This window comes from Notolabrus celidotus, chromosome 14 (genome assembly GCF_009762535.1).
Source record: "Notolabrus celidotus isolate fNotCel1 chromosome 14, fNotCel1.pri, whole genome shotgun sequence".
NCBI classification, from domain to species: domain Eukaryota; kingdom Metazoa; phylum Chordata; class Actinopteri; order Labriformes; family Labridae; genus Notolabrus; species Notolabrus celidotus.
The window spans coordinates 897,424-923,235 of NC_048285.1; the positions used below are offsets into that span (position 1 = coordinate 897,424).

The 25,812-nt window shown below is 41.9% G+C and overlaps 1 protein-coding gene across 5 annotated transcripts in view; it reads left to right on the top strand.

The window, feature by feature from the left end:
* The window catches only part of myo18ab (myosin XVIIIAb), a 157,958-nt gene that overhangs the window by 73,988 nt on the left and 58,158 nt on the right, over positions 1-25,812 (top strand). For all 5 annotated transcript variants that reach the window (XM_034701124.1, XM_034701121.1, XM_034701122.1 and 2 more), the window contains 8 exons: positions 1,290-1,431; positions 1,604-1,763; positions 2,207-2,393; positions 2,478-2,685; positions 2,912-3,021; positions 13,131-13,196; positions 18,473-18,601; positions 25,089-25,232. In XM_034701124.1, coding sequence (XP_034557015.1) covers positions 1,290-1,431; positions 1,604-1,763; positions 2,207-2,393; positions 2,478-2,685; positions 2,912-3,021; positions 13,131-13,196; positions 18,473-18,601; positions 25,089-25,232 — 1,146 coding nt within the window. The remainder of the gene's footprint in view (positions 1-1,289; positions 1,432-1,603; positions 1,764-2,206; positions 2,394-2,477; positions 2,686-2,911; positions 3,022-13,130; positions 13,197-18,472; positions 18,602-25,088; positions 25,233-25,812) is intronic.

A 25,812-nucleotide genomic window follows, 5' to 3' on the forward strand; every position in this document is an offset into this window, starting at 1 on the left:
TTGAGATTTGCTGAATTTGGGAGTTGAAGGATAAATCTTGATCAAATAGGACTCCTAGATTCCTAGCAGAGGTGCTGGATGCCAGACTAATGCCGTCTAAGGTACTTATATTATTAGAAAAAGTCTCTGAGGTGTTTGGGGCCAATTACAATCACTTCAGTTTTTTCTGAGTTTAGCAGTAAGAAATTTCTGGTCATCCAGGTCTTTATGTCTTTAAGACAAGCTTCTAATTTAGATAACTGATTGGTTTCTGGCTTCACTGATAAATAGAGCTGAGTGTCATCAGCATAACAATTAAAATGAATTGAGTTTCCTCATGATGTTACCCAGAGGAAGCATATATAAGGTGAAAAGAATTGGTCCTAGCACTGATCCTTGTGGAACTCCCTGACTAACCCTGGTCTGCACTGAGGACTTTTCATTAACGTGAACGAACTGAATACAGCTCAAACTCAGTCCTCTGCATCCTGCAGGATTCAGCGTTTAAAATCTGAGAGTCGGTTAACCTTCCCTTTAATCTGAGCAGATCTGCTTCAGAGGCCGACCTCCTCCAAACAAACACAGGTTTAAATCCACCTGCGCTCCATGAGAGGACAGAAAACAAGACTCAGAGCGTCTGATGGACGAGGAGACGTTTCTGTTTCCTCAGGGAACCGCCGAATCCCTCCAAACATCAGCAGCTTGTTTTTCTGAAGCAGCTCTCTCAGTTTACTGTTCCAGGAAATGAAAGTAAATAAATAAAATCGTTCCTGGAAGAACTCGACCGGACGCTCTCTCTTCTGTGATCACCTGTGCAGACTCTGATCTCCATCCTGATCATCACACCTGTAAAATAATCCTGAGCCAAAGAAAGCAGACGCTGAGAGGAGCGTCGCTCTGAGCTGATCATTTTCTCCCAATGGTTGAAAACAGAGGAGGACAAAAGAGGCGCATCGACGGGCCTCCATTAACGACTCGTCTCCTCGTGTCTCTGCAGAATCGTTATCACCACATCGATCTGCAGAACGACTCGTTGAAATCTCATCGTCCTCGCCGCTCAGATTTCTGCCGTGGATAATCACTCTGCGTGTTCTGATGGGTGGATTGGGAGGCTCTTAAATGAAAGATAGAATAATTAAAAGTTAGGCTTCAGTGATGAAACCGTACTCTGTCATGTCTTGTCTTTTAAAGTTGATCAAACTGAAGTGTTTCTGTGTCTCGTGAGCTTCAGTAAAACACGCTGACTTGAAGGATTTTCCACAAAGTTAAAGAAAGAGTCTCAGATATTGGTGTCTGGTTTCCCATCTCAGGTCCGTACTCTGGCCCGCACAGACGAGGCTCGGGGTCTCCTGTGGCTGATGGAGGAGGAGGCGGTTCAGCCCGGAGGTTCGGAGGAGACAATGCTGGACCGACTCTTCAGCTACTACGGCTCCACGCAGGGAGACAACAAAGGTGAGGCGGATCAGATCCTCTGAGCTGGATCCATCAGAGAGGGGTCAGGAGGAACCGAGTGTTGACGTCACTCTGCAGGACAGGAGGATCACATCACGCCTTGAGGATTCCTGTTGCATGATTTAAACCCTGTAAAGAAAGTAAACACGTGGTTATGTTCTCTGTGCTTCAGGAGCCAACATGCTACTGCGAGGAGAGAAGCCCCTCCTCTTCCTGCTGGGTCACAGCCGGGGGACGGACTGGGTGGAGTACGACGTTCAGGGCTGGCTGAGCCACGCCAAGAACAACCCTGCAGCCCAGAACGCTGCCACGCTGCTGCAGGACTCCCAGAAGTACGAACTACACTCACACACACACACACACACACACACACACACACACACACACACACACACACACACACACACACACACACACTCACACACACACACACACACACACACACACACACACACACACACACACACACACACACTCCCTGGTGTTCAGAAGTAATCTGATCAGATTAAAGATCTCGTATGAAATCTGTAAGATCTCAGTTCTCGCTTCTTTAAAGAGAAGTTCTCATCATGCTCCAAGGGTTCAATCAACTACCTTAAATCCAGACCCTGGTTCCTCTAAAGGTTCCTGGTTCCTGGGGAAAGTTCCTGCAGTTGAAAAGCACCTCATGCATAGATTCCAGCAACATTTATCTGTAGAGAAACCAAAAAAAACAGTCATGCCGCAGAGAGGAAGAGAAGTAAAACTCCTCCTCTTCATCGTTGTGTGTTAACAGGAAGAACATCAGCAGTCTGTTCATGGGCCGGGCCAGCGGCGCCACCGTGCTGTCGGGCTCCATCGCCGGGCTGGAGGGAAGCTCTCAGCTCGCCCTGAGACGAGCCACCAGCATGAGGAAGACGTTCACCACGGGCGTGGCTGCTGTGAAGAAGAGGAGTCTGTGTATTCAGGTCAAACTGCAAGTGGTGAGTGGATGAGACGTTTTTAAAAACCTTTGATTTACAGTTTTAAAGATTCAAACCAGATCTAACCACACCCCCCTGTCTCAGGATGCTCTGATCGACATGGTGCGTCGCTCCAGGGTTCACTTCGTCCACTGTCTGCTGCCCAAAGCGGAGGCAGTGGGTGGAGGAGGTGAGCCCCGTGTGACCCACGGAGAGAGCTCTGACTCAGGCCTCATGACTCTGGATGTGGGCCTGCTGAGAGCTCAGCTCAGAGGATCCAAACTGCTGGACGCTCTGCGGATCTACAGGCAAGGTGAGGAGCAGCTGAGGGTGTATCCTCAGGGAGATGATTCACGTTAGAGACCGGCTGTGTGGATCCAGAATCAGAAACAGAGTCCGGTTTCTCCTGCTCTTCAGTTAAAGTTGTTTTCTGCTGCAGATGATTTCTCTGTTGTGTTTTGGTTCTGACAGTGAACACACTCTTGCTCTCTGCTCCTCTGACCACGATGTTTGGTGTTCTTGTTCTCCCCTCTCTCCAGGATACCCCGACCACATGGTGTTTTCTGAGTTCAGGAGGAGATTCGACGTCCTGGCTCCACACCTGACCAAGAAACACGGCCGCAACTACATCGTGACGGACGAGAAGAGGGTGAGTGTCCTCCCCCGTTACAGTCACACTGAAGTCAGAAGGATGAGAGATCTGATGTCAGGAGTTTTGAAGGTTCTGACCTCCACGTTTTCCAAATGTTCCTAATAATAGACCCTTTAAGAGTATTTCCCCCTCACACCATGTTGTTCTCTTATTCTGGTCATTTTATGGATCTGCATTCATACCGTGGATTTAAGCTCCATGTTGACAGTCTGCAAGTTTGGACTGATGGACTCGCTGCCTCCCTCATCTGTTCTCAGTCTGTCTGCTGCAGACTCAAACATAATGCATGCATGTTCATGACACGCCAAAGGGACTTTACAAACGTCAGGATTTGTCGAAACTGGGAAAGAGGAGAGTTAGCGCTGCAGTGGCTGTGACGGAGAGCAGAGCAGACACACAGCAGGCAGGGAGAACGTGTGGATGTGTTTGATTTTTTTACGGTGTAACAGCTGAGAATAAGTCTGAAGATAACGTCCTGTTTTGTTCTTCAACATGTTGTCCACCTCACCAGCGCTCTCTTTCTCTCTCGCTTGCAGCAGCCTCTGTTTGAAGACCTGAGTGGTAGGGCTGTCAAAATTGCTCCAAAATGACATTTGAATATTCGCTCTAAAAACCCCAGAGGTTTGAACCATTTGAATATCTAAATTTGCGCATTATGTCAATAACAGGTGGACAAACTAATACAAGGAGACATAACTACTTGTATAGGTATTTTTATTTAAGATATAACGTGCCTAAAACATACCTACACATTACAAAACAAGTAAATGACCTAATGGTCTATACTGTAACACTTTGAAGAACGTAGACCTCTCACTCACTCGCCCCCCCTCCCCTCTCTGTGCGCAATGAGCTGACTGAGTGCTGAACAAGAACAAGAGCAATTAAAGGTCCTGACTCTTGTCCCTAATATAGGCAGGCTTCATTCAGTGATTGAAGCAAATATTATTCACATTAATTGAAGTTAAGGTTAAAAATGAAAAAGTAGTCCACTTACATTCTTGGCGCTTGTATAAAAAAAAGAGGAAAAACTGCATTTTATCCCAGGGTCACTGATTGTTGGGCTCTTTTAGTCCACTGTCAATGTAGGGTCTTAGACCTGACAGGTTATTTGTCAAAAACACAAGACAGTCCACATGTGAAGAAGACAGTCCACATGTGAAGAAGACAGTCCACATGTGAAGAAGACAGTCCACATGTGAAGAGGACAGTCCACATGTGAAGAAGACAGTCCACATGTGAAGAAGACAGTCCACATGTGAAGAAGACAGTCCACATGAGAAGAAGACAGTCCACATGTGAAGAAGACAGTCCACATGTGGAGAAGACAGTCCACATGTGGAGAAGACAGTCCACATGTGAATAAGACAGTCCACATGAGAAGAAGACAGTCCACATGAGAAGAAGACAGTCCACATGTGAAGAAGACAGTCCACATGTGAAGCAGACAGTCCACATGTGAAGAAGACAGTCCACATGTGAAGAAGACAGTCCACATGTGAAGAAGACAGTCCACATGTGAAGAAGACAGTCCACATGTGAAGAAGACAGTCCACATGTGAATAAGACAGACCACATGTGAAGAAGACAGTCCACATGTGAAGAAGACAGTCCACATGTGAAGAAGACAGTCCACATGTGAATAAGACAGTCCACATGTGAAGAAGACAGTCCACATGTGAAGAAGACGGTCCACATGTGAAGAAGACAGTCCACATGTGAATAAGACAGTCCACATGTGAAGAAGACAGTCCACATGTGAAGAAGACGGTCCACATGTGAAGAAGACGGTCCACATGTGAAGAAGACGGTCCACATGTGAAGAAGACGGTCCACATGTGAAGAAGACAGTCCACATGTGAAGAAGACAGTCCACACGTGAAGAAGACAGTCCACATGTGAAGAAGACAGTCCACACGTGAAGAAGACAGTCCACACGTGAAGAAGACAGTCCACACGTGAAGAAGACAGTCCACACGTGAAGAAGACAGTCCACACGAGAAGAAGACAGTCCACATGTGAAGAAGACAGTCCACATGTGAAGAACAGTCCACATGTGAAGAAGAAAGTCCACATGTGAAGAAGACAGTCCACATGTGAAGAAGACAGTCCACATGTGAATAAGACAGTCCACATGTGAATAAGACAGTCCACATGTGAAGAAGACAGTTCACATGTGAAGAAGACAGTCCACATGTGAAGAAGACAGTCCACATGTGAAGAAGACAGTCTACATGTGAATAAGACAGTCCACATGTGAAGTAGACAGTCCACATGTGAAGAAGACAGTCCACATGTGAATAAGACAGTCCACATGTGAAGTAGACAGTCCACATGTGAATAAGACAGTCCACATGTGAAGTAGACAGTCCACATGTGAATAAGACAGTCCACATGTGAATAAGACAGTCCACGTGTGAAGAAGACAGTCCACATGTGAAGAAGACAGTCCACACGTGAAGAAGACAGTCCACACGTGAAGAAGACAGTCCACATGTGAAGAAGACAGTCCACATGTGAAGAAGACAGTCCACATGTGAATAAGACAGTCCACATGTGAAGAAGACAGTCCACATGTGAAGAAGACAGTCCACATGTGAAGAAGACAGTCCACATGTGAATAAGACAGTCCACATGTGAAGAAGACAGTCCACATGTGAATAAGACAGTCCACATGTGAAGAAGACAGTCTACATGTGAATAAGACAGTCCACATGTGAAGAAGACTGTCCACATGTGAAGAAGACAGTCTACATGTGAAGATGACAGTCCACATGTGAGGATCCGGGGATGGAAAAATTTCTTCTCTGCTTCACCCTGTGCATGTGTGACTCCTGTGACCTGTCCCTGACCCGTCATGCAGTGCGTCCACTCTCAAAGCAGCCGCCGATGTGTCTTTTTTTCCACAGTCGAATATTAATTTTCACAATCAAATCTCCGTTTTTTAAAATATTCAAATATATATTTGAATTTAGTATATTGGTTGACAGCTCTACTGAGTGTAGATCAGATTATTTCATGAGCTTCAGAGCTTTTTGATGCTATAAATTATAAAAATATCTTCAGATTGCGTCATCATAAAGATAGTGGTGGTGAAAAGCATCGTGGCATCAAATATTTGGACAGCTTCAGTGCATCCGATGAAGACATTTAAAGTTAAATAATTGATTAAAGTATTAAATATTCAGATGATCAGGATGTGTCATCCTTTAACATCCAGACATGTTAATCTTATTATTGCTCTGGGTTGTATTTTTTATTTTTTAAAGAAATAAAAAGTTTTATTTTAAACTTTACAAATGTAAAACCAGCGATAGAACATTTGATACATAATAATTCCTTTTATTTATAGGCGCCTTTATGGACACCCAAGGTCACCTCACAACATAGCAACAATAAAAGCATCACTCAACAGTAAATCAATCAATCAGACTTTATTTATAAAGCGCTTTTCATACAATGACATTGTAACACAAAGTGCTGTACATAAAAACAACTTCAAATAGAATACATTAAGAAAAAGATCCCAGCCCCGACCCCAAACCCACCCCACAATCCTAAGGTTAACAACACAATATGCAACAAAAGTAATAAAAACAATAAAATAAATAAAATAAATAAATAAATAAATAAAATAAATAAATAATAAATCTAAATAATTTGCTGAACGAACTGAGGAAATGCTCTCATGTTATCTTAATGAGGAAACACTGGAGGTAAAATAAGATGTTAAAACTCAGAACAGGAAATTAAAATCACCAAAGTAAAATACATTTCTAAGATAATAAAAGACTAAAATATTAAACCATTCAAAGAAAATAAGATGTGAGACTTAAAATAAATAAATAAGTAAATAAACAAATAAAGTAGAATAAAAGTGACTACATTTGAAATAGATAATAAATAAATAAATAAATAAAACTGTTAAGAATAAAAATAAAACTTAGTTAAAAGCAAGACTAAAAAGGTCGGTCTTGAGTTTGCTTTTGAAAATGTTGATGCTCTGGGCAGCCCTCAGATCCTCAGGCAGGGTGTTCCACAGGTGTGGGCCGTGATAATAAAAAGCTGCCTCACCGTGGGTCTTAGTTTATTTTTTTTAAATATATACATACATTAGAATAAAGAATACAATACTAGAAAAATGAAAGGGGGGAGGTGAAGTCATTCCCTTTAGGAGGGAGACTACACTTCAACATTAACTCAGACCTTTAGAGACCTCACAGAGCGTGCTCAGATATCTGGAGCTGAGGAGTAAGAAACTGTAGTTTACAGCTGTTTCGAAGAAGAAGAAGAAGAAGAAGAGGGTCTCTCTCTCTCTCTGTATCTGCTGCATCGTTATTAATAATTCTCTCTCTTTTGAACTCTCCACTTTTACACCACGGCCGCACTAAATCACCAGACTCTAAAAATCACAGTTACTCTCTAAAAACAGGAGCAGGACTGTGGAAGTGGTGAGTGGAGATATTTCTCTCTGCGCCCTCCTCTCTCTAATCTCTGGGTGTGAACAGAATCCTTTTATTCCTCCTCTCCTCTCTCTCGCTCTGTCCTCTTCCTCCTCCAAGAGCGCTCTTCTGTGTAATTAATTATGATTGTGCAGGCTGGCAGCATACGGCTACTGTACTGATTAATTACAGAGCTCTCTCTCTCTCTCTCTCTCTCTCTCTCTCTCTCTCTCTCTCTCTCTCTCTCCTCTCGTTCCCTCGTCTCTTCCCACATTTTTTTCTTCTTGTCTCATTATCTTTCCATTCCTTTTGTATAGGAGGCCGAACAGTTCAGGAACATCCCCGAGCATATGATTAATGTCTCCTCCACGTTCTGCTCGGGCCGCGTGCGGCAGCTCTGCACAAAGGCGTGATTAGCTTTCATGAGAGGGGGAGGGGCTGCAGGACGAAAACACCTCTACATTAAGGCGCTTAAGTTCCCCAGTCTAAAATAAAGATCACACACGTTTAAGAATCTGGAGACGGCGTGTTGGTGTCTGTCAGGTAAACGTGGAGTCTGAAACACGCTCAGAGGAGACCTGACAGGAAGAAGAGTTTTAATAAGCTGAGCTGATCCTCCACGGGGAGATTCATGCTTTAAAACAACATGAGCGTAGAAAGGCGTGATGACAGAGGAGCTTCGTTACCGCGCAGTTGCTGTCATGAAAAGGTCTACAGAGACAAAGAGAGGAGAGTGAACTCTGCTGATGAAAACAAAGCAGTGAAACGGAATAATAAGAAGATATGTTTTCATCGACAAATCTGCACAAGCATCAGGAGGAGTTGGGTTTTGTTGCTCCTCTGCCTGAACACTGTGTGTCTCTGCTCCGCCCTCAGTCACAGCTACTACACCACTAAATGTGCATTTTGACAAAGAGTTCCGGGGTCTTTTAGCCCCCAGGACTACTTTCCCCTGAACTAAAAGGTTCCTGTGCCCCCATTGTTGTCTGTGTTTCGACCGTGGGCTGAAGTCCCGGGTAGATTGTGTAAATCAGGCCAGTGACGTATGGAGAAAAAAAAAGTGCACTACACCACCAGACCAGTAGAGGGCAGTAAAACAAAGAGGAATGCCATTCATCACAGATGACACCATAGAAGCAGACGGAAAGGCAGGTATCATTATGAGCAACACAACAGTTAGCCTGTTAGCATGAAGAGACTCAGCTGGCTCTGTTTTAGATGGTGCTATATTTCATCACAGATGGATTCACTGAATCAACACGTGAGAGGAGATAAGCACGAGTAGCAAAGACGTTTCAACACGCCTTTAAAATCCTTTTGAACTCAAAAAGCCGTGATCGCAGAGATCGACCGGTGTTTTGGTTTAAACAGCGACCCTGTTAACTGGAGACTCTCAGCCGGATGCATCCCTCATAAACGTCTTTAGACCATCATTAAATATCTGATGAGGATATTTTGAAATCTTAATAAAAACTAAACTAGTTTACATTCCCAGGAACTCCCTCTGTGTTTCAACAGCTGTGTAAACTCCACAAACACTGACACGTTCAGCTGAAGGTCTCCACTTTACAGGGTCACTTTTAAAACTGGAACACCGGGAGAGACTCATTTATGGTGGGCTGAGAGAAGACTACTGTTACAAGCTGCTAAATCAAGAGAATCCCAGCTTCTTCTTTTGAAAAGTACACACACATACAAAAAAGATAGAACAAATCAAAACTAAAGCCGCAAGCAGCGATGAACGGGCCCTCGCACACCTGCAACCACCGCCTATGTGAGCCACCGCCACATGTAAACCATTGCCTGATATAAGCCACCACATGATGTAAAAGCAAGATCTGAGAGTATATACCGCTTGTGTCCCTTAGGTAGTGCTAATGTTCCAAGTTTTTGGCATATTGCCAAGAAAACCTCCAAACTTGACAGTCTGCCATGCCCACAACTTTAGTCTGAACAGAATGCCTCTAATGATTATGGATCGTCAATGTGTCTGCAATAGAATGTGCCTTGTTGGGACTAAATTGGAGAGAAACCCTAGGACGAAATCTCAAAAGTATGCACCCTTATTTGGGTGCCATTTTGAATTTTCAAAGCTAGGTGGCTCTCTTCCTGTTGAGTTTCGGATATGGGTGTTGGAGGCTTTTTTGTGCGTCCTGATGCCATGAATATGCGTATTAATTTTCAAGCATTTAGCTCAAAATAACCTCTATGGGGAGGCGTTTTTAAAAATTCTAGGGGGTGCTACTGAGCACATTTTTGAGAATCTTTCTGCAAGACCAAGAGAATCTCAATTTTTTTTCACCAGGCCTGATGAGCGTGTTGGATTTGGTGGGATTTTGGGCATTTTTAAGCCCCCAAAAATCAATTTTCTGTTTATGGCGAGACATGTGCATTTGATGCACTTCCTTAAAGTCTGCAACGCCCACAATTTCCGTCAGAACAGAATGCCTCTAATAAGTTTGAATCCTCTATGTGTCTACTACAGAATGTGCATGGTTTGGACTTGATTGGCGAAAAGGCCTAGGGCATGATCTTTTAAACACGTAACCCTGCGAATCAGGTGAAAAACTGAAAAAAAAAAATAGATTTCTTCCTGTTTGGATGTCACTAAGACATTAGCAACCTTTTTTGTAAGCCTTGCCCATAGACTGTATAAGATATGGACGTAGTATCCGTGACGTCACCCATCTGTTCCTGAGAGCTGTTTTGAATCAAATCGACGGCAGCAGCCATATTGGTAATGCGGAACTCAACTAGGCAGAGTGTGACGTAGTGTGAGTCTCTTAGCCAATGGCTGTGTGTTCCCGACCGGGAGTCACGTCAGTCATGTCCTTATTTGGGCAAAACTCATAGTTTTAATATCTTCTTAACCGTCACGTTAGAAAAAAATTCACCCCCCGTACAGTGTGTGCCATTAGAGAGATTAGCGTTGTAGGGCCAAGCCGTTTTTTGAACCAGGCTGTAAACATGTTTATTAATGCTGCAAAGATCGTCTTTTTCCCATTCATGTCTATGTGGTTTCCGGTGTTTCTGCAGTCAGCCTCAAGAGGATTTTCGATGTATTGCAGTTTATATCACTTCCGCATTGGCTTCAACGTTTGAGACCGGAGTTTGCCGCTTGGCCTTGCCCTGATAGCCATTTTTGGGACTTTTTGCACGGGACCACCAAAATATTAAAATTTTTGCCAATCCTGATGCATGTGCAACTCTTGGCAATTTTTTGGGACTTGCTGAAGGCTCCAAAAAGGCAATTTACTTGGGTAGGTAAAAGAAAGAAAAATTCTTAGGGTTACAAGAGGGCCTTTGTCGACCTTGTCGGTGCTCGGGCCCTAAAAAGCCTTAGGGTTCCAAGAGGGCCTTTGCCAACCTTGTCAGTGCTAGTGCCCTAAAAATCCTTAGGGGTAGACGAGGGCCTTTGCCAACCTTGTCAGTGCTAGTGCCCTAAAAATCCTTAGGGGTAGACGAGGGCCTTTGCCGACCTTGTAGGTGCTCGTGCCCTAAAAATCCTTAGGGGTAGAAGAGGGCCTTTGCCGACCTTGTAGGTGCTCGTGCCCTAAAAATCCTTAGGGGTAGACGAGGGCCTTTGCCGACCTTGTAGGTGCTCGTGCCCTAAAAATCCTTAGGGGTAGACGAGGGCCTTTGCCGACCTTGTCGGTGCTCAGGCCCTAAAAATCCTTAGGGTTACAAGAGGGCCTTCGCAGACCTTGTCGGTGCTCAGGCCCCAAAAATCCTTAGGGGTAGAAGAGGGCCTTCGCAGACCTTGTCGGTGTTCGGGCCCTAAAAATCCTTAGGGTTACATGAGGGCCTTTGACGACCTTGTCGGTGTTCGGGCCCTAAAAATCTTTAGGGTTACATGAGGGCCTTTGACGACCTTGTCGGTGTTCGGGCCCTAAAAATCTTTAGGGTTACATGAGGGCCTTTGACGACCTTGTCGGTGCTCAGGCCCTAACTAATGAAAGAAAGGGAAATCAAGTGAATCACAGATGTGTGTGATGTTATTGTGGACGGAGGGAGGAATAAAAACACTGCGTTTAATCTACCAATCAGACACGTTCAGCATTGCAGGTCCTGCCCCCCGAAAGCCCCAGGACCTTTGAAAAGTACTACCCCCCTAGTAGGGGCTTTTTAGGGGGGAGATTATCTACCCCTGAAATAAATTTAGACCCTAGTTCCGGGGTAAAGTTCCTCTGGTCGAAATGCCCCTTAACTCTTCTCATTCACAGGTCAGCAAATACAGATGTCTGTTAGGTCCTTTTAGCATCTCTTAGTGATGCACGCTTTCTTTTATTTCAGACTTAGATCATAAAGATTACACCAACACTCCTGCAGGTTTTACGTGCATGCACGGTTCAATAAAGAAACTCAGGAAGAGGGACAGAGCTGCAGGAAGTGTCAGAAATCACGGATGTTTATAAGGATGCAGACAAAGAAGGGCGATTAATTTGTGGAACAATAAGAAGAGGCAACAAGCTGAGGGAATCAGTCTGCAGAGCCCGTCTAAGGTTGGGGGTTTTGTGGGGGTTTTCGTGTCCAGCCCCGTTCTGTCAGCTCCTCTTAGCGCACCGTGCTGCCGCCGTGATGTCAGCAGACAGACGGCGTACCTGCCAGGAGCTTTTAAGAGCAACGGGGCGAACAACCGAGAGGACATCGAAAAAACAACACAGGATCCCCGTCAGTGTCCTCTCTCATCACGTCTCTCTGTTACCATCCCGCTCTCTCTCCTCTGCAGAGTCTGAGTCTGCAGGAGGGTCTGCAGGGAGGTGTTTAAAGTCCACCTCAGAGGTGTGAAGCTGCTGCTGACAAAAACCAAGAACCAGAGTTCACGGACACATTTAGGGATTACAGGAATGAAGAGAATATAAAATAAAGATGCACAAGTCCTGTTTTAGAGTGAGCCATCAACATATGCATGCTACCATAGTTTGACAGCTTTACTGTCACTTTATTTAATTTAATTTTTCTTCTTACTTAGTTATTTTAAACATTTATATACAGACAGAACATGTAGAACCAAAGAGGGAAACCCAGCTTGAAGATAATCCATGTTTATCAGGTTAAAGTTTATTACTGTCCAGTTATTGTGGATTTAAGTTGTTGGATGAAACCAGGAGAAGATGTAAACAAACATAGATGATAAACAATCTTACAAGGAAACAAAATTGCTCATACAACCTTTAAAATCAAGAAGATAATAAAAGCAAAAAACGATCCGTACAACAGAATCAGGCTTTTCTCCTTTGGATGTTTTAAATGCATCAAAGTGTTATTTTGACATTCATTTTCTGTGTATTAATTTAAAGTCTGAGAGTCAAACCTCAGAATCGTCTGTGCACAGAGTTAGCGGCAGCGTGCAGTCGGTCTGGTAAAGGTTAAGTCTGCAGAGGAGATGAGTCCTGACAGAACAGGACCTCAGAAGCTTTTCTGTCTGACTGGTTTTGTCCTCTCGAGTCCCCCGAGGCGGATCAGACTCAGAGTGTGTGTTTGTGTTAGCTGGTGCCGAGGGAGAGACGCTGTTTGTCGCTGTGACACCGAGCCGGCGTCCTCTGGGCACCGAGGTTGTGTGACCGCGTGGAGGCGTGGAGGCGTGGAGGTAGAACCAGGGACAAACAGGGAGGTTTGTGTGTGTGAGTCTGTCTGCTGACGTGTTTGTGTTTATGTGTGCAGGCCGTGGAGGAGCTGCTGGAGTCGCTGGAGCTGGAGAAGAGCACCTACCACATGGGGCTGAGCCGGGTGAGTCAGTCACACATGCACAAGTCTTCAAACACATGAGTTACTGTAACGCTGCAGCTTCTTCACAGAGAGGAGCGTTCACCTGAAATCTGAGAATGATATCACAACTACATTTATTATAGCATAAGTTGTCCTCACACCGAGGCTGCAGGGAGTCTCCTTGAACCCTCTCTGTGTCCGGTCTTCTCTCTGTCAGTAACCCTCTTGCTGGTCCGAGCCTCCACAGTGTCACATCACTCGGGGTCACGTCCCCTCCTAAAGGCCCTGAAGAAGGTTTCTACCCCCCTGAACCCAGAAAACATCATTTTCATAATTCTTTTGACACTGCAACTCTGAGGCAGTTTCCCGTTCATGGCAGTAAACCCTGAATAACTCTCCTAACGTCAGATTGGATCATCCTGAAGCTGCGTCTCTGTGCTGTGTCCAGATGTATGTGACAGTGGAGTCTTTGTGAAGGAGAGACCTGCCTTAAAGTCCTGCCGGCTCCTCACACGCTGACATTCTCAATTAAAGCCATAATTGAAGCCTTTTCTATTCCCCTCGCCTGCTTCTCCTGCAAAGTCGGAGCTGTTTTGTTCCTCACACTTCCATTTTCACCTTCATTAGTCCTGCCGTGTTTTGTTTTTAATCTCCCTCTCTTTATGTGGAGGAGGAGGAGGAGGAGGCCGTCCTCATGGCTCTGAATCTGTGACCTCAGTCAGACGCTGCCACACTTCGACTCTTTGAGATAAAAAAAAGAAAGGGCTAATCAGAAGGAAAAAGACAGGCTGATGGTTTTGTTAATTAGATCTGTGAATGTCTGTGGAATAAAGAGCAGTCGGGGCCTTGAGCTGTCAATTAGAGAGCTTCCTTGGCAGATATTGCACAGAGTTTAACCTTGCCTTGGTGTTTCTTTTTCAAAGTTCACACAAAGTTTCAAATCAGAACTTTTGCTTCTTGTCACACACACACACACACACACACACACACACACACACACACACACACACACACACACACACACACACACACACACACACAGACGAGCCAGCCAGCTGACCCACGCAGTACGGCTCAGCGCCACCAGCCCACATACAGCAGGCCTCTCACTCCCTCTCATCACAGTGTGAGGGGATCGGTCTGAATCCTGAATAAATGAGCTGCTTTATGATGAACGCTCGGCCGTGCAGCGAGTGTGCGTCTCAAACATCGGTCCTAAAGAACGTGGGAGAAACTGCCAGCTTCATCTGTGAAGAATGAACATCACTCATCACTTGTTCACATTAGATCAAGGGTTAAAGAGAGGGAGGATTAGGGGCGTGGCCTCTTTGGAGTAGAATGGAGTGGAAAGGATCAAAGCAGAGTAGAACGGAACATATCAAAGCAGAATAGAATGTAGTGGAACAGATCAAAGCAGAAAAGAATAAAATGAAACAGATCAAAGCAGAATAGAATAAAATGAAACAGATCAAAGCAGAATAGAATAAAATGAAACAGATCAAAGCAGAATAGAATAGAACAGATTAAAGTAGAATAGAATGGAACAGATCAAAGCAGAATAGAATAGGATGGAACAGATCAAAGTAGAATAGAATGGAACAGATCAAAGCAGAATAGAATAGGATGGAACAGATCAAAGTAGAATAGAATGGAACAGATCAAAGCAGAGTAAAATGGAATGGAATAGATCAAAGCAGAGTAGAATTGAGCGGAACAGATCAAAGTATAATAGAATAGAATGGAACAGATCAAAGCAGAATAGAATAGAAAAGATCAAAGTAGAATGGAATGGAACAGATCAAAGCAGAATAGAATAGGATGGAACAGATCAAAGTAGAATAGAATGGAACAGATCAAAGCAGAATAGAATAGGATGGAACAGATCAAAGCAGAATAGAATAGGATGGAACAGATCAAAGCAGAATAGAATAGGATGGAACAGATCAAAGCAGAATAGAATAGGATGGAACAGATCAAAGCAGAATAGAATAGGATGGAACAGATCAAAGTAGAATAGAATAGAATGGAACAAATCAAAGTAGAATAGAATGGAATGGAACAGATCAAAGTAGAATAGAATAGAATGGAACAAATCAAAGTAGAATAGAATGGAATGGAACAGATCAAAGGAGAATAGAATAGAATGGAAAAAATCAAAGTAGAATAGAATGGAATGGAATAGATCAAAGTAGAATATAATAGAATGGAACAAATTAAAGCAGAATAGAATGGAACAGATCAAAGTAGAATGGAATGGAACAGATCAAAGTAGAATAGAATAGAATGGAACAGATCAAAGTAGAATAGAATAGAATGGAATAGATCAAAGTAGAATATGATAGAATGGAACAGATCAAAGTAGAATATGATAGAATGGAACAGATCAAAGTAGAATGGAATGGAACAGATCAAAGGAGAATAGAATAGAATGGAACAAATCAAAGTAGAATAGAATGGAATGGAACAGATCAAAGTAGAACAGAATGGAATGGAACAGATCAAAGTAGAACAGAATGGAATGGAACAGATCAAAGGAGAATAGAATAGAATGGAACAAATCAAAGTAGAACAGAATGGAATGGAACAGATCAAAGTAGAACAAAATGGAATGGAACAGATCAAAGTAGAACAAAATGGAACAGATCAAAGTAGAAGAGAATGGAACAGATCAAAGTAGAATAGAAGAGAATGGAACAGATCAAAAGAGAATAACAACGATGATTAATTGTAGACAGAAAAGGAGACACCAGGGACGACCATATACATCTTAAACTAGTCTGAGTAAAAGAGTCAGTCACATGTCCCCTCTGCCTGTTGACACTGTGGTAAAAACTCTCTCTATAGCTCATTTCACTTCTCACCTGTTTACACGACCCACTAGGATTTGTATGTTCAGGTGATTATACAGCAAAGAAACTTGATGTTTAAGTCAGAGACGTCAGAGTCAAAATATTTACAGTAAGAGCAGAAAAGCTAAGGTATGAATCTTTAAAACGTCTCTTATGGAGCTGTTAGTAACACCCTGAACATTAAACAGTTAAACCCCTCCAGTGAGTCACTGTTAGCCTGTCATGCAGACAGAGAAGTCCTCACTGTATGTCTCAGTTTAGTGGGATGAATAATCATCCTGAGTAAAGTGTCACTGCTGACACATGTAGCAGGGATGGTGCAGGTGTCTGTTTGTGCTCCTGAGCCTCTCTGCCAGCCCGGCCTGTCTGTGGCTCTCTGCCTGGAATCATTACAGCCTCCCTCCCTGACTAACAGCTCTCTGTGGAGCTCAGTGGATCCTGTTAGCCAGATGTGTTCTCTCCTCCCCGGCTGCTCACACATCAGCAGAGTCTCACTCGGAGCTGGATTTATTTACAGGGACGGGTTCATTTAGGAGGAAGGAAGGAAGGATGATTTGAACTCCTCCTCCTCCCTCCATCATGTTTATTATGTTAACTTGAGTTGTGTGTCTGGATTGTAAGATGCTCTTTGTATTTGAAAGAAGTGTCAGCGTGACATGGACCATCGATCAGGTCCCCGGCCTCAGTTCCTCCTTCCTCTCTGCTAGTTTTAAAATTACAGTCCGAGTTCGGAGCGGTCCTCTCCTCTGAAGGACAACGCGTCACTGAAACGCAGCTTAATGAATCTACTTCCACAAAGAGCTGCCGGCTAATTCAGGCCAAGGAACAGAGCAGCGTCCCCTCTTAGACACAAATTACCCGGGAGAGGCAGAGGCATCATGAAGGCGCTCTCACAGGGGGCGCAGCATCGCCTGTCTCTGCTCTTTAGAGTCAAATATGGAAATGTGCGCTCATTGGAATTCAGAAAGAAGAGCTACTGATGCCCGAATCATCAGAAACAGAGACGAGATGGAAGAGGCCTTTTGAACCGGGCTATCATAATAATCAGTGAGAGGATCGCCCTGCATGGGAGGAAGTTAAGACATGAGAGGGACACAGAGGAGCTATGAGCAATATTTGGTTTCTTATCACAAAGTCATTTATTCAGATATCCAATATTTCAGCTTTTTAATAGACTGAGCAGCACAACACAGCAATGCAGCCATTAGACTGAGAGGGAAATCTAATGCACAAATATTTAATACAAAAATTAAATTAAATGAAAAAGCCAAAAATAAATACAGAATAAATAGACAAATACAAAATAAATAAGAAAAATACAAAATAAATGAATACATGAAAACAAAATAGATAAAAAATTAGAAAATAAATTAATAAATACAAAGTAAATAATACATAAAGAGATAAATAAATGAATAGATAAATACCAAATAAATTAATACATACAAAGTAAATAATACAGAAGAGATAAATAAATAAATAAATAAATAGATAAATGAAAAGATAAATATTAAATAAATTAATAAATACAAAGTAAATAATACAGAAGAAATAAATAAATAAATAAATAAATAAATAGATAAATACCAAACAAATTAATAAATACAAAGTAAATAATACAAAAATAAATAAATAGATAAATACAAAATCAAAAATTAAAAAATAAATAAATAAATAGATACAAAATAGATTAAAAATTAGAAAATAAATCAATAAATACAAAGTAAATAATACATAAAGAGATAAATAAATAAATAAATAAATAGATAAATACCAAATAAATTAATAAATACAAAGTAAATAATACAAAAATAAATAAATAGATAAATACAAAATCAAAAATAAAAAAATAAAAAAATAAATAGATAAGTAATTAGAAAATAAATTAATAAATACAAAGTAAATAATACATAAAGAGATAAATAAGTAAATAAATAAATAGATAAATACAAAATAAATTAATGCAAAAAATCAATAGGTAAATACAAAATAAATACATAGATACATACAAAATAAATAAATACAATTTAATTAAAATAAATATAAAGTTTAATTATTAAACAAAAATAATTAAAAATGAAAAGAAAATGAGTAAAAAAGATTAGTAATAGAAATAGACACTTTGGAAAGAGAGAACAATCATGCATTGGAGCAACTTTTACAAGTAGATGCTTTTTTTAACAATAGTACTTGGACTCACTTTAATCAGTCAGGGATCTTGTTGCAGACGTTGCTGCCTGTTCACCTGCTGCAGGAGGAAGAGATCTGCAAGAAAACCTCCTGAACTTTTTGCACCATCAATCATTTAGACCCCATAATATGTCCAAATAGAGCCAGGATTTAAACACTCTGGAGTTCCTCTGTAAGTTTCATATTTAAACTGAATAAAGTGTCATTATTAAACCCCTCTCTCTCTCTCTCTCTCTCTCTCTCTCTCTCCTGCTGTAGGTGTTCTTCAGAGCAGGGACTCTCTCCCGGCTGGAGGAGCAGCGGGACGTTCAGACCAGGAGGAACATCACTCTGTTCCAGGCCGCCTGCAGAGGATACCTGTCCCGTCAGGCCTTCAAGAAGAGGAAGGTGAGTCTGTCAGATACAGAGGAAGCACTCTGCCTCGTTTATTCTGCAGTAGCATGTTTTCAGCTTTACGAGCTCGCTCAGAGAGAGACGAGAGACGCTCAGACACACAGAGAAACTTCTACTTTCAAGCCAAAAAAGCTTTTTGGAGGCTTTACAAGTCGCCCTTGTCGAGGATTTTGTCTTTGCCATTTTGTTCTCTCTACACACTGCTGGCCCGGTGTGTGTGAGTGTGTGTGTGTGTGCGTGTGTGTGTGTGTGTGTGTGTGTGTCTGTGTCTGTGTGTCTGTGTGTCTGTGACACACAGACACACTTGAAGCAGCCAGTGGGGATCTGTTGGATTTCTGTGTGTGCTCCTTTTACTAAACTTCTGAAGTTGTTTGTGGAAGTTTTCTAATTTGAACACTTTCTTTGCTGCTGTGTTTTTGTGCCTGGACTCAAAGTGTGTCTGTGTCTGTGTTTGTGTAGTGATTAAACTTTGGATCCTCGTCCTCCTTTCATTACCATTTCACTTTATTTTTCTCCTCCTCCTCCGTCCTGCCAGCTGAGATTACTTTCCAAGGACATTTAGGTTTCCCTTCCCTCGTCTGAACGCCTCGGTTTGATCCTCTTCTCTGGTGGTGAAAGTAATCTCATTTAATTGACGCAGTTTGGAATTAGGTCCATCTCTGCATGGCCGTTAAAGCTGCTGGTCTCTAATGTGTGTTTTGTTGGGAGTGAGGAGCTGAGAGGAGGAAGCACTCGCACTTGATGGGCTTTGTAAAAAAACCTAAGCAGGTTTCTCACTTCTTGCTCTCCTCGTGGAGAGAGTGAAATGAGGGATGAGTCAGGTCTGCTTTATGCACTTTGCAGGGTTCCCTTGTCTTTGCAGCATTGAGGGACTTTATGATAATAATAATAATAATCATAATCATAATCATAATAATAATCATCATAATAATAATAATAATAATAATAATAATAATAATAATAATAATAATAATCATCATCATCATAATAATAATCATAATAATAATAATAATAATCATAATAATAATAATAATCATCATCATAATAATAATAATAATCATAATAATCATAATCATAATAATAATCACAATAATAATAATAATAATAATAATAATAATAATAATAATAATAATAATCATCATCATCATAATAATAATCATAATAATAATAATAATAATCATCATCATAATAATAATAATAATCATAATAATCATAATCATAATAATAATCACAATAATAATAATAATAATAATAATAATAATAATAATCATCATCATCATCATAATCATAATAATAATCATCATAATAATAATAATAATCATCATCATAATAATCATCATAATAATCATAATAATCATAATAATAATAATAATCATCATCATAATAATCATCATAATAATCATAATAATAATAATCATAATCATAATAATAATCATAATAATAATAATCATAATCATAATAATAATCATAATAATCATAATAATAATCATAATAATAATCATAATAATAATAATCATAATAATAATAATAATCATAATAATAATAATAATAATAATAATAATAATAATAATAATAATAATACATTTGATTTAAAAGTGCCTTTCTAAGCACTCAAGGACACTTTACAGAGAGGTTAAAAACACAATAAACTTTAGCAGCCGCCGCCATGATGCTGTTCTGTTTACCTGCCCCCTCCTGGTCGCTGTCTTGCATGTGCAGCTCTCAGCAGAGATCGTAAGGATGCACATGGCTCACTCCTCAGCAGGTCATGAAAACATGAAAGATGACGTCACCTGTCAAATCTCAGCAATGAAATTCACGTACAACTACTTTTGTTTGCACCTTTACTGTCCAGATCAAGATTCAAGCATGCAGTTTGATGGAATACAAACTCCTACACTAGTCTTTATCTGTAAGGTCAGATTATAAAGATCGTTTTGTCCCAAGCGGTAACCTCCGGCCGTGACAATTAAAGCCATTACAGAAGTGCTAAAAACTGCAGTTCCTCGAGCGTCCACTAGAGGCTAGCTGCAGGAACAACGAAAACCACATACACCCATTCAAAGAGACAATCTTTACATAAACATGTTCAGCCTGGTTCAAAAAACAGTTAAGGTGTCATTTATCGGCACACACTTTTCATAACACACTAGTTTCAAAGATATTAAACGTACAAGTTTTGCCCAAATAAGGGCGTGGCTGACTTGATTCACAGGCGGGAACACTGTAGCTGTTAGCGAGGAGGCTAAAGGCCCGCCTCTTTACCTCACACTAGCTCCACAGAAGTTAGGTTGAGTTCAGTGTTTCCAATATGGCACCCGCTGACGATCGGCTTCAAAACAGAGCTTCAGGAACAGACGGGCGACGTCACGGAGACTCCGTCCATGTTTCTACAGTCTCTGTTTGTCCTCTTAGAGTGTTGGAGGCGTTTTAAAGCTTCCTCAGGATCTCCTCTTGGCACCTCGCTCTGACTCTGTTTTTATTGACACTGCAGAAAATCAATCCGTTTGTTCCTCCATCCAGTCTGTTTCCCGCTCTGGGGAACTTCCCCCGTTTCCTTCCAGCTCCTCCCCTCCTCCCTGCCGGGGGGAGAGAGAGGGAGAGAGAGAGAGAGAGAGAGAGAGCGGCCTTCAAAGCGCCCCGGGAAACAAGTGAGAGGGAAGAAGAGGATGAGAGAGGAAGAAAGGAGGAGGAGAAGACAAACAGAAGAGATCCGCTGAAAGCTTTGAAGCTGTGCAGTCTGTCTCTGCTGGCTCTGCCTCTTTGACATTCAGGAGAGAGAGAGGAGAGGAGAGAGAGAGGAGAGAGAGAGAGAGAGAGAGAGAGAGAAGAGAGAGAGAGAGGAGAGAGGACAGAGAGAGAGAGAGAGAGAGAGAGAGAGGAGAGAGAGAGAGAAAGGAGAGAGGAGAGAGAGTGTGAGAGAGAGAGAGAGGAGAGAGAGAGAGAGAGAGAGTGTGAGAGAGAGAGAGGAGAGAGGAGAGAGAGAAGAGAGAGAGGAGAGAGAGGAGAGAGAGAGAGAGAGAGAGAGAGAGGAGAGAGAGAGAGAGAGAGAGAGAGAGAGAGAGAATCATGGGGATTCCTCCACCAGACAACCAACTCTGAGCCTAATTAAACAGCAGCCTAAAGACAGAACCCCCCTGACCCACCTCCACCCTCGCATCAGGGAGCAGGTGGGCTCAGGCTGCTGCTGCTTCATGTGAGTGTGTTTGTGTGTAAATCAGGGCCTTTGTAGCTGCCTCCACAGAGCCAGGTGTCAAGGACAGGTAGAGGGTGGTGGAGAAAAAAAGGCGCCCGTATACACCGCTTGTTCAAGGCGGGACTTTTGCACCATTCCTCCACACGGTCTCTGTGTGTGAACCGTGTGGAGGCCAGCAGTGGAGGGAGAACCAGTCCAGTGAAGTCTGCAGGGAAGGACAGGAGTGTGTGTGCACCTGAGCTGCAGTCATTAAGCGGTCATAGAAAATGTATTGCTGACTGTTTTGAGTGTCAGACTTTTTGGTTCCAGCTTCTTTAATGTGAGTGTTTTCTTCGCTTTTAATCATTTTGCAAATCAATAATCTTTGGGCCTTGAAAAGAGAAACATTTTGAAGACCTTACTTCAAGAGACAAATGAAAAACTGCATCAGTCACATGAAAATCTCTATAACCTTGTTTCAAAGACTCTAGACTAGGTGTCAGCTGGCTTTAGTCTCTGCAGGAAAAACAGCCTGTATGGAGAGCAACAGCAGGAGGAACACAATCTGAGGAGGATTTCTTTCTCTCTATAAACAGATATCTGCATTAAGAGCAGCTAACAATCAGTTCTACATCAAACATTTACACTGAGACACAAATCTGCTTGATGCTGTGTCACTAAAGACAATCAGCGTTTGGATTTCCTGACTTCCCTGAACGCAGCATCAGAAATGATGGATCCCACCTCCATTCAACAAACAAACATTGTAGATGTAGTTTTCTTCTCCTCTTGAGGACAGACCTGACAAAGCTTTTTACTTTCAGCTACAACTAACCTGTAATTACAGATTCTGATTCAGAGACATGTTGAATCTGGATCTCAGGGTCTGGATTTGAGTCTGAGAAGGGTTCTGGTCTCTGTCTGTAGTCTGAGTAGTATCCACCAATCAGGTGTCAGCAGGAGAACCAGTCTGTATGGAGAGCAACAGCAGGTGTTCTAGAATTCTGAGAACAAATGGAACATTCAGTGAAGAAGGTCAGAGCTAAAATCAGTGTGAAGCCTCCGTGGAACTCACTGTTTACAGTGAAACTGAGACTCAACCAAACCTGTTAGCTAGATTTCACCCATTTACTCTGTAATTAATCCGGTCTGTATATGAGGCTATATTTAAAGTATAAGAGGTCAAAGGTCAGGGACAGATCTAATCCCTGACCCGCTCCATGTAAACACAGATATAGAGTTACCGTGTTACTGCGGTGCCACAAACAGACTCTCTTATTACCTGAGATACCTGACTGTTCAGGTGAGCAGGGACTGACAGAGGACTCTGCTGCAGCAACACTAAACTCAAACTGCTCAGGTTCAGAAGGGTGAGTGAATATTAGCTTTGTGTTGAATCAATCAGAGTTCATTATTGAAAGGGTTGTGTAATTTGTCTTTATACTGGTGCAAAAGTCAGCCTCAGGTGTATATAAAGATGTCTATCAAACAGTTAACATTATTGTGGATCAATATCACAACCTTTACTATCTCTTATTGGTCAGATTACATGAGCGGAGGATCGAGGAGTTGAGATAATCCCTGTAATCAAAGTTTGAACAGTTTTCCACTGATACAGGGTCGTTAGTGTGAACGTGAATACAATACAAAATAAAAATGGATAAATAAATATGTCTAAAATAAATAAATACAAATTAAATAAAATAAATACAAATAAAATAAAATAAATAAATACAAATAAAATAAAATAAATAAATACAAATAAAATAAAATAAATAAATACAAATAAAATAAAATAAATAAAAATAAAATAAAATAAATAAATAAATACAAATAAAATAAAATAAAATAAATAAATAACAATTATAATTATTTGATAACACATTAATATGAGGCAAATTTAAACGAGATTAGTCTTTAATAAGTCGATTCAAGTCCCCTGATTGAAAGAGCACAAGAGTCACCCAAACTACCTCACAGAGGAGGGCAGTGGTTAAATAGTCTGCCTCAGTCAAAGTTTGTATGGCTAGAGGATTATTAATGAGAAGCAGTCACACCTGAGAAGATTAAAAACCTTCCTTTAGCTCCTCTTTAGTGTTTCAGGAGTGTGTTCTGGTCCGGGTCAGGAGGAGCGTGAGAACCTGACTTGAGGTGTGTGAAAGTGTTCAGATGAAGATTAGAGAGAGAGACGGTCCAGACCTGCAGATCCTGTCTTTCATCCTGTCACACTGATCTCCTCCGGCCCTCGCTCGTCTTCTTGTCTCTCCAGCTAATGGTCGAGTTCCCAGGTGTCTCAGTCCGAGGTCTTTCCTGTCTCATGAGAGTCCGGGCTTTCATCTGCAGAAAGAGATGAACCCTGTGTGTCTTAAACCGACTCCGAGTGATCCTGTTAGAGTTTATCAGGACCTTTATTATCTCCGGCGTGGAGGAGTCGTCTCACCCTCTCCTGGTTTATGAACGTCTCCATAGATCAGCTGCAGATCAGGAAGTGAACTTTAACGTGCTGAAATATTCAGTGTGTGTCAGAGAATCATCCTTCAGTCAAACTGAAGCCTGGAAACACCAGAGAGGAGGAGACCAGTGATGATCTGAGACGTCTCAGATCAGCTGAGTGCTGCTGAAGCCTCTGAATGTGAAAGACTCAGCTAGAGGGAAACACCATCATGGTTCAGTTTGAGAGTCTGAATCAAACTATGTTCATGATTTTATATCAGAAGACTTTAAGTTTAAAGAGTTTAATGTCAGCTTCTTTAATCATGTCCTGGTGCTTCAGTGACTGATGAGTGCAAACGATTTGGACTCGTCTCTGCAGATCCCTCCATCCTGCAGCAGGTGAACAGGCTGTAACGTCTGCAACATGATCCCTGCTGCATGTTTTGGTTAGTTACAGGTTTAAACTCTCCAACTTCCTGAACAGAGCGATGCAGCAGGAGACGAGAGGCTCAGGTTTCACCAGGTCAAACTTCTGTTTCTGTCAATACCGTCAGCTGGCTTAGAGAGCGATGGAGCAGATCCTTCTGATTTAAAAAGCACAAATTATACAGCTCTTTATTTACTTTAAAAACTCAGTTTTGCATCTTGAAGACCAAACCAAGACAACTGAGCAACAAATGCAAAGATTCAAAACATCCCTCCATCCCTACGATCTCACTGAGCGGACACAACGTCCAGGGAGCATCAAATGTAGAGAACTATCAAGCTCTCTTTTAGCTACAGATATATAAGTTTGTTTATTACACACTAATCATTCTTGTGTTCCTACTTTGTGTGTGTGTGTGTGTGTGTGTGTGTGTGTGTGTGAAACAGATTCAGGATCTGGCTATCCGCTGCATCCAGAAGAACATCAAGAAGAACCGCGGCGTCAAACACTGGCCGTGGTGGAAGGTTTTCACCACCGTCAGGCCGCTCATCGAGGTGCAGCTGACGGAGGAGCAGATCAGGGGCAAGGACGTGAGTCTAAACACACACACACACACACACACACACACACACACACACACACACACACACACACACACACACACACACACACACACACACACACACACACACACACACACACACACACACACACACACACACACACACACACACACACACACACACAAGTATCATGCACACATGGACCGGTGCAGGTCTACAGTCATGGCCAAAAGTTTTGAGAATGACACAAATATTACATTTACACAAAGTCTGCTGCTTCAGGGTTTTTAGGTGTTTTTGTCAGATGTTTCTATGGTATAATGAAATACAATTAGAAGCATTTCATAAGTATCAAAAGCTTTTATTGAGAATTACACAGAATTCATGCAATAAGTCAATATTTGCAGTGTTGACCCTTCTTTTTCAAGACCTCTGCAACTCTCCCTGGCATGCTGTCAATCAACTTCTGGACCAAATCCTGACTGATGGCAGTCCATTCTTGCATAATCAATGCTTGGAGTTTGTCAGAATTTGTGGGTTTTTGATTGTCCACCCGCCTCTTGAGGATTGACCACAAGTTCTCAATGGGATTAAGATCTGGGGAGTT